We start from the raw sequence: 10,000 nt of genomic DNA on the forward strand, positions 1-10,000 counted from the left end.
TTTTAACAACATATTTAACTGCTTAAATGTCTTGTTCACTCAGAAAAAAAAAATACAGCCCTTCATGTTTGAGAGTGATTCTCTAAATCGCCTACACTTTTAAGTCCGTGGATTTTATTTGACAATTCCACTAACTATTAACTGCATCCAATGATGTTTTGGACATTAGAAAACATTTATCTTTCATATAATACAGAAAGTGTAGACATAGCATTATTTCCCTCAGCAAGAATGAATATTTAATACTGGTTTTGGGCGTTTTCATGGCGTCCTGTTTTCCAAATGTCAGATTCAGTCTTCATATTAGCATGTAAAGAAACTTGTTTTGCCCAAGACGATTGCAAATGTTGATTCACAGTAATCATCACAATATGACAAAACTGTCAGAAAGACCACTGTCCTTTCCATTATACATGAAATTTGCCATTTTGTGTGTGTCCACGAAAACTGTGTTAACCGTGTCACAGTCTGAAACCTCCTCCATAAATCAGTAATGGTTTGGTCTTAGGCCATACGAATAACATCACGTGATGTCATAACCTCTTTGGCAGGATACGGGAAGACTTTTTGGTAAATTTTGAGCTCCATCCTTCCATAATTTAATCCATTCTTTTTCATGTTCTCATAGCGGGAAAATTGCCTGTCAACTGTGTTATCAACATATTCATAAGAATCTGAATTAGAAATCACATGTAGAAAAACACAGATAAAGCATACAGATACATGAATTGATTAAGGTGTTGTGGTGGAACTTCTGAGGTCCTCAATTAGCACAACACCATAAAAATGGCTGAAATGTCAACGGTGTTACCGTCAATGGTGTTACAATTAAGTATGACAGTCAGGGTTGCCAGATGAGGCTGATGATTTCCAGCCCAAAAAATGATCAAAATCCGCCCTAAAAACCCGCTCAATTCTATTGATTTATATGGCAGTGGGAAGGTTTTTCTGATAGATGCCATTTTTACCCGCACACGGCCATCCTAAGCAGCCCAATTGGGCGGGAACCAGCCCAATCTGGCAACACTGATGACAGTTGAGGAGGAGTATGTTTTTGCCAATTTATATCCATATTGACAGACAGACAAACAAAATAATTTGTGTTCTAGGGAGATGGGTTTGTCTGCTCTGTTTTTTTCTCCTAAAAAAGTGCCGACTTGTTCCCCTGCACTGTTGACCGTAACACAGTTGAGTAACACGGTTGACTGTTTTGAAAGTGTTTTTGCGCTATTGATCCCTTATGTGTTGGAAAAATCCTATGAACATACACTAGGGATTATCTCTGGAGAAGGAAGTCTTGTGTAAGGAGGGTGACTATATTCAAATCAGACGTTACAGGGATTTATGATGAAAAATGTGTCAGTCTGTATCACAGTGACTCATAAAATCCTACTTATGAAGCTCAACAATCACATTTTCTATATCAGTTGCACAGATTAATGACAACATTACTGCTAAGGGATATAAGCACTTTCAAACATATATTGTTTCAACTCTGTAGTATTTTTATGTTTGAAATGACATAGTATTTGTCCATAACACTGTTGACAAAATAATTAAGCAAATGTTCGCTTTCATTAGAGTATTTATCAAATTATTTAAGATTAAGCTTGGCAATTTGTTTGTTTGGAAACTTAAATATATACACTATGTAAACATCTAGGTCATTTAGTTGAAAAAAATACTGATAATTGACATTTTGCTTTTGCCAAAAGCGTAGGGGAATCGTAGAATCACTCATGTACTCACAAAAGTGAATACACCCCAGATTAAAATCCGGTAGAGAATGGGCCGTGTTGACTCTAATCGTCTCGAAATTAAAAGGGATTAAAAGGGAGGTCATCGGTGTGCGTTTCGACCTTTCTTTGCATTGAACTTCTACATTTTCAGTGTGCACCTTGCTTAAATAGATTGGTGTGAGATTTGAATGCAATCCTATGGCGAATACCATGATCTGCTTCAGTAGTCACAGTGCATATTGGCATGCATATTTCTTTTAGGTGTATTTCAGATTGCCAATGTTGACAGCATTCATGCATCCCTAAACCATGTCAGTCCGACTACCATGCTTGGCTATTGAGAGGATACACTTTTTTGTAAAACTCACTTGTTTACCACCACACCTGCTTGACACCATCTAAAGTAAATTTGTTTATCTTGGTCTCTTTAGATCACACGACATGATTCCAGTGATCCATATCCTTGGTCTGTTCATCTCTCATGAGACCAAGATAAAGATATACTCACAAATCTGCAAAAACTGTGAGGGGTGTACTCACTTTCGTGATATACTGCAAAATAAAAACAGAGAATAAAAAACCATAAAACAAACCCATACATTTGACACCATAATGAAAACAATAAACAATAAAGAAAATGTGCATTCTCCTACACGCACCTTTACCACTTCCACCACTAAACAGTGACTACAAAGCATTGCACTCCCATACTCCAGACACCAATCGCATTTACAGCTATTATATTGCATAAACAGCAAAACATGTAATCGCTGAAAGTCTATTCATGCTTTATGTGAAGCCTACAAACAAACCTTTGACCTTCCACATACTGGATGGTATTATTTTTACAAGCAAACAACAACATAGTCATAAGACTAGAGGCACCTGCTGTAGAAACATAATGTTATGTGATGATGCCCCTTTCAAAGGCGAGTGAACAGGATCTGGCTATAGCCATATGTACATAAACTGGGTCTCAGCTTTCACGGTGAGTCAGCAACAGACAGACAAGCTGCCAGGCCAGTTGTACTTGAATGTATCTCTCATCACTGCTGACAACATGGTAGATAACAGGAACAAGGCCAGACACTGTGGCACACAAACAGAGAGGAGAGAGTAAAAAAAATAGACGTCTAAGGAAACTAAGAGAAACTTCTTATGGGTGGAACCAAACGGAAGGTATTTAAACAATGCATTTTCTCTACGAAAAATGCTATCTCCCATGTGTATTAAGCTTTAAAAACATCTTTACGTGTGCGTGCAGGCGTGTGTGCTTGCATGCGTGCATGTTGACCACATGACAAAGATCTGGATGCGTGCCTCGCCTGGCCTCCACTACTCTGCCCCAAGCTGTCAGTACCCAGGCTGTGTAGGCGGTAAAGTGTGTGTGCATGCTGGGTAGTGTGTGTGTTTGTGTGTGTGTGTCTCCTCACCTGGCCTCCACTACGGTGGCGATGTCGGTGCCCAGGCTGTGTGGGCGGGGCAGCGTGCAGATGAAGTGCAGGTTGATGGGGCTGAAGGCCCGCACGGTGCCGTCAGCACAGCCACAGAAGATCAGATCCTCCGTCACCGAGAGAGACGTGGCCATGGTGGTCTACAGGCAGACAGGGGAGGGAGGAAGGGGTGGTGGGATAGAGGGAGAGAAGGAGAGAGAGAGAAAGAGAGCGAGAGAGAGAGAAAGAAAGAGAGAAATAAAGAAAGAGAGAGTGCGATAAAGAAAGAAAAAGGGTGAGTGAGAGAGGGGTGAGAGAGAGAGAGAAAGAAAGAGTGTGAGAGAGAGAGAGAGAGAGAGAGAGAGAGAGAGAGAGAGAGAGAGAGAGAGAGAGAGGAGAAAACGAAATACAGACAAAGTGACAGCAACAGATAGACCAAGTAGAAGAGAAACAGATAGAGGTGGGAAAAACCCAAGACAGGCGGGAAGGAAGGGGAGGAAAAAGACATGTAGAAGGACAGGACAGGGAGGGAAAGAGACAGAGGGCAAATCGAATGAGCACCATTACAGTAAATTAAGTGCTATTGACCATGAGACCTGCGTCCCCAGTCAGTCAGTCAGCTGGGCTTATGACCTCATAAGATGGAGATCTGTAGCCAATGGCACATCGATGACCTTCAGGGGTCATCCATCAACCCCCTAAAGACTCCATTACCAACTGCCATTACAGTTGTAAAGAACCATTTCACCTGCTCTGAGTGAGGAGAAGAGGAGTGAGAATATATATGTATTTATTAGTGGGAGGAGTGAAATGGGGGTAGGAATCCTATTACTGAAGGATATTGAAAATTTTGAGAACAATTTCACCCGTTTCACTTGTTCAGAACACACGCAGGCACGCACGCACGCACGCACGCACGCACGCACGCACGCACGCACGCACGCAAGCCCACACCCACACCCACACCCTCACACAGAAAAATGGAATAATTTATTGACTCATACTTCAAGTTGTGAAGTTAGTGGGTGGAGTGAAATGGGTGAGGGGTGAGTAAAAAAAAGGGTGAGAAAACACTCACACATATCTTGTAAAGAAAAAAAGGATGGCATAATTCATTGAGTCACACCTTACTTCTGGTGTGAGGTTAGTGGGAGGAGTGTGTGTGTGGGGGGGTTACATTTCTTTTTTAAGAACCATTTCTCCTGTTTCTGAGTGATAACAAAAGACACACAAAGACAAAAATGGATGGCATAATTCACTGATTGATATTTCAGATGTGAGGGAAAGTGATAGGGCCACTACACATTTTATGAACAACTTCACCTGTTTCTGAGTGAAAACACTCATACACATCTTGTAAAGAAAAAAAAATGGCACAATTCATTGATCAATACTTAACGTGTGAAGGCAGTGGGAAGAGCGTAGTGAGAGTGGGGGAGTGTGATAACAGTAATTTTAAGCGCACCAAGTGAGATTTTATGTCTTTTTTCACTACTTTGCTGAGATCAAGGGGAATAACTCTGTGTGGGTGCCATTTTATCCATGCAAGAATGTCACATGCCTGCATTCCTAACCCCCGTCTCTTTTAGCCACCTCTCACTCTCTCAAAAACATATTTCGGAGCGTTAGTGGCCGTCAGGACAAGTGAGGCGGCAAAAAAAAAACATTGCCGGCACAATGGACAATTATCCGGGTGGAATCTGATTTTGGCTTTACGGAAGAGCGACTTCATTACCAGATGAGTACTGTGTGAGTGAGCCACCCGCTCTCCAGCGAGTTGTTCAATCCAATTAACATGGAAGGACTTAACCTTTTCCGCACAGTGTCGGCAATAAGTACGAACATGATATTTATGTTCGGCAGGAATTAGTTTTGGGTCAGGTTCTTTTATTTTGGGGACCTTGGTGTCGATGATCAAACAACGGAACGCAATGCCCATGCTCTTGTAGCCAATGAGGCGCGAGACAGAGAGGCCTTTGTCTCTTGTCTGTTTTTTTTCTCTCCGCTCTTTCGCTCTCTATCTGTCTATCGTTCTCTCTCACCCTCTCTCTCTCTCTTCCTCAACCCCTTTCTCATTCACTCCAAGTAGCTGGGCGCTGGGTAGCGGAGGATGGGAGTAGGAGGGAGTGGATGGCTGGTTGCTGCTACAAAGGCCAGATTGTGACGAGGTGTGTACCTGTTCTGACCGTAACCCGGTCTGGTCTGGAGACGCCAAATCTATCCAGCATCTCATCTACTGGGCTTCAGGTCATGTGGTGGTGTTTTTTGGGTGGGCTGGGAAGTTCACCCCGAGGTCATTCTCGTTTAATCTCTCCCATCAAAATAGAGTCATGCACAAACCTGAGAGCAGCAAATGTTCCGCTGCTACATTTGTTTTTTGGCCCTCTTTTCACTCTCAAGGTCCATTCAAAAAGGATTTCACACAAATTGTCCACACGGGACGAAAAATAGAGGCAGGTTGTGTGTGGTTGTGAGTAATTTACTGTTGCAACCCCAACAGATACTGATTTCATTTAAGCATTGTTAACACTAAATCACAAAAATTGGGTATAAATAAATCACAAATGGACTCCACTTCCCACAGCAAGTGGCACAACGAGCACACGACAGAATACAGTGAAGACGAGGTGATTTGACACAGAGTGAGTGGGGGACAGAGAGTAATGAAGAAATGCCTTTATGGGTCTATGGTAATTGGCATACCCGTGACCTTTGACATTGAACACCTAATGGACTGGACAGCTGGGCGTGACTGACAGTGGTGCTCTAACATCACTAGCCAATGAGCAAAAACAGTACTAGTGGTAAAATGAGTGGAGGTTTGGCGGGTGGTGGAGAGAGACTAAGGGTATAGGTCCAATCTTTGCCCTCCCATCCTTCCTTGTGGCCTCTGGCCTCTTGCTTCTGTGGAGAAAACAGGTTTCCCCTCTATCAACCAGCATGGACTGACTTTTTGGGAGCTTTCTCTCATTCAATATCCTGATTGCAAATGAGAGAATGTCCTTTATTCATGTTTTTGCAAGATGTTGAATAAAAACGCGACCATCGACGATTTCGAGTTTCAGATCACAAGGCTGGAGGCGACAGGAAAGGATGGGATGACAATGACTGACTTGCACCCAAGTCACACCCCTCTATGGGACCCAAGATGAAAAAACAAAAACAAAACAACAAATGGGAGTCCAAAAAAGGTCTCTCCATTGACTCCCACTGATTTTTTTCCCCCAATTTTTGGGTCCCGTGGAGGAGTGTGCCTCCGGCTCTCTGTGGGTGGTGGGGGAGAGCCCAGCCTTTAGATGTGTGACACTGAGGCGACGACTGCCGCCCCTGAAAAGCGACTTACTGTGATGTTGTCGTTTTTCTGAACGGGAATCACAGTCAGGAGAGAAGAAGAAGAACACACACACTAATATTAGACAGTGGCACGGGAAGACCAACGTGTGCACGGCCTCACACTTTGATACACATGCACACACACACACACACACACACACACACACACACACACACACACACACACACACACACACACACACACACACACACACACACACACACACACACACACACACACACACACACACACACACACACACACACTAATATTAGACAGTGGCACGGGAAAAGCAACGCGTGCACGGCCTCTCACACATACTCTGTCTCTCTCTCTCACACACACACACACTAATATTAGACAGTGGCACGGGAAAAGCAACGTGTGCACAGCCTTGCATGTGTGTGCGCGCGCACACATACACACATAAAGACACACAGACACTGGGACACACACACACTTGTTGGGCAGGCTAAAAATGAGCCAGAGACGCAGCAGGGCCTCCTCGGGTGAGCCAGACAGCTGGCATTCAGGAATGAGAAGCATTTAAGCCCGCAAAGCCCCATGGGAGGAGCAGCAGTGGGCACACACATCAAACACACAACAACACCAAAAAACATTGTATAATCAATTGACAATGGATGGCCAATCATTGAACAATTACACATTTGCATTTGCAATCGAATTGCAACTGCATTGATGACATGGCATAATCACATTACTGGGTGTAACAGGTTTGCTGTGGACAATTGCTGTGACAATTCTGTGGCCATTTCAGCAGCTGACTTGCACCATTTGGCCACGCTCTCTGGCGGAGAGCCCAGCAGAGCAGACCACACCTCTGGGGTGCTGAGCCTTTAAACGTTGGTGCCGCGCGACCAACAAGCTCTTAATCCTGGAGGGGGTAAAACAACAACAGCACAGCACGCAACACTACTCTACTACAGCTGTTCAGGTGGACAAGAAAGGCTTTGAAGCAAGGGAGCGGGTCGCACGGACAAGGCCTCTGATCTTAAACTGATGTTGCTGTTTGCTGTTTATCCACTGTATGCTGTTATTTGTGTCTCTTTTGAATTATGTAAGGGAGCATAATAGAAAGGCTTTGGAAACAGGAGAGCAGATGAGGATTCACATATCTGCCTGGTGTCCTTGTTGCCAATTGTGAGGCTACCAATTGCCCAAGAGAAGGAAGATTGAAACATCTTATAAGCACGTATTGTGTAAGAATGCAGGACATGGCAGGTCATCCTCCTTCGTAAAGCAAGACATGTACTGCATTTCCTTGTTCAAAGATAAAGATAGTGTGCAACTCCGGTAATGAGCTCCCAACAGTCTTTTAATACAGACATTTTGGCTGTCTTGTGCAACGAGTACTCTGGACGTTGGGTGCAAAGACAATTATTCAAATTCAAAGATTGTTGGGATTCACTCGATAGAATTGCAGACTGAACAAAAAACCCTTCCCATTTATCCGTGGTTTGGACAAAGGTTCAGAAAACCCGTTTATCTCTGAGACCTTCTCAACACCTGCAATAATGAAAATTGTATTTATTTATGTATAAAAAAGGTTAATAGTGCAAACAGATAAGCATGTCTTCTTAACTGAAATGCACGATCAAGAGTAAATTACACAAAAAAAACCCTGACTGGGACACTCACCCGCAGCTCCACCCATTTGTCGAGGAGTCTCTTGTCGTTGAACTCGCAGAGCAGGCCAGAGGTGGTGATGCAGAAGGTGCTGTCCGCCTTGCGGCCCTTCCCGCACGCCACATCGCTGAAGAAGTTATTACGCAGCTCCCCCAGCAACCCCGAGCGGCCCAGCAGGGGCACAGTAGCATTCACCTGGGGGACAGGAGGAGGGACAGAGAGGGGATGGCATCAGCAATACTCAACCATGCAGTATGTGATGTTTACCTGGGGGAGAGGTGGGGGGGACAGAGATGGGATGGTATATCAGTAATACTCAACAGACTGTGGTGTTCAACTGGGGAACAGGTTGGGGGCAGAGAGGGGCTTGTATGAATAATAGACAGCAAGAAGTTTAAATACAGAATGTCAATGTGGAGGGGACCGAGAGGTGCTGCCATTAGTAGTGATATCAATACTAGTCAATAAGAAACGTAAAATGTAGAATGTGTTGTTCACCTGGGGGACAGGGGGGTGACAGAGAGGGGCTGATATTAGCAATAGACACCAAATAAAATCTATTAAAAACCAAAAAGCTGCACAATTCACCGGAGGACAGGTGGGGCACATGGCACAGAAAAACTAAAAAGTGAAATTAGAGTAGAGACAGAGAGAGGGGCTGCTTTCAGAAACATTTTCGCCATAAATCTTACTGCATTGACAATACTAACATGCTGTAAGAAAAGAACAATACTCTGCTACGGTACGATTTATTTTTTCGAGTTTAACTGTCCTTTGTGGGGGCTATAAAAAAAGAACAAATTTTCATACAGCTTTTTTTTCCTGCATCCATTAATCTTTTGTTAAAGGAGCTATTACATGCACCATTCCTGTCTTTCTGTGTTATTGTGTATAGTTGCACTGTCCTCGTGAGTGATGTCTACATTAAACAATAGGACAACAGTGATGTCCTACGCCAATTAGCATGTGTACATCACTGCTATTAAAAACTGTAGGCATTCCCCTTTTCCCCTTATACTGTACTCACTTTTGAATCCATTCATCTTCTGTTTAAAGTGCATTTTTATGCTAGTTTTCTTCTGTTTGTGTTGCATTGTGTACAGTTTTTTTAGTCCGCCTGAGGTACACCGATATTTCATCTTCTTCGCTAAGCAACTGCAGAAGAGCGGAAAGTGCTGAGTGGGCACAATGGCAGCGTGGCTTTGGAATGCTGCTGCATTAGGGATTCAGGCCCTTAGAGAAAATGAGATGCCAATAACACTACGATGGCCCAACACCGACGAGCAAATTGAGCTGACGCGAGGATGTGTGTCTTGAGTGTGTTTGTTTTGTGTGTTGTGTGCATGTGTGTGCGTGTGCGTGTGTGTGTGTGAGAGAGACTGGTTGTGTGTGTGTGTGACCGGTTGTGTTTGTGTACATGCACATATGCATGTGTGTGTGTATGCTGTGTTGTGTACACGTATGTGGCTATGTAGTTGTGTGTGCGCATTGGATGAATGGGGCGGTAGAACTTTTTTTATCATTTGCATTTTTGCATCCTCTGTGCATTTTCCCCCGAAGTCCACTCCACTTTTCGCTGACAGAAATTGACCTACATCCAACACCACTGGCCTCAGCATGTTTGAGTCGTTCTTTTCCTCTTCCATCAGGCCCTCTGCAATCTAGACCCCAGTGACCAGTGTGGCTTTGGGAGAGACTCCCGGATCGATCCAATACAACAGAAGGCACGCAGCACACATTTCCCACAAGAACTCAGGGAGTGGGTTGAGGAGATAAAACTGTGGTTTACAGCCCGAGGGGGATTTAGAGGGAGTGCCATTGTGGTATATTATGGGAGCTGTGGCCAA

At 43.8% G+C, this 10,000-nt stretch overlaps 1 protein-coding gene across 2 annotated transcripts in view; it reads right to left on the reverse strand.

Annotated features, from left to right (window-relative positions):
• mapkbp1 (mitogen-activated protein kinase binding protein 1) overlaps positions 1 to 10,000 on the reverse strand; it is an 87,576-nt gene that overhangs the window by 38,951 nt on the left and 38,625 nt on the right. For both annotated transcript variants that reach the window (XM_063184422.1, XM_063184421.1), the window contains 2 exons: positions 8,166 to 8,348; positions 3,173 to 3,333 (listed from right to left, as the gene is read on the reverse strand). In XM_063184422.1, coding sequence (XP_063040492.1) covers positions 3,173 to 3,333; positions 8,166 to 8,348 — 344 coding nt within the window. The remainder of the gene's footprint in view (positions 1 to 3,172; positions 3,334 to 8,165; positions 8,349 to 10,000) is intronic.

This window comes from Engraulis encrasicolus, chromosome 19, assembly GCF_034702125.1.
Source record: "Engraulis encrasicolus isolate BLACKSEA-1 chromosome 19, IST_EnEncr_1.0, whole genome shotgun sequence".
Lineage (NCBI taxonomy): Eukaryota > Metazoa > Chordata > Actinopteri > Clupeiformes > Engraulidae > Engraulis > Engraulis encrasicolus.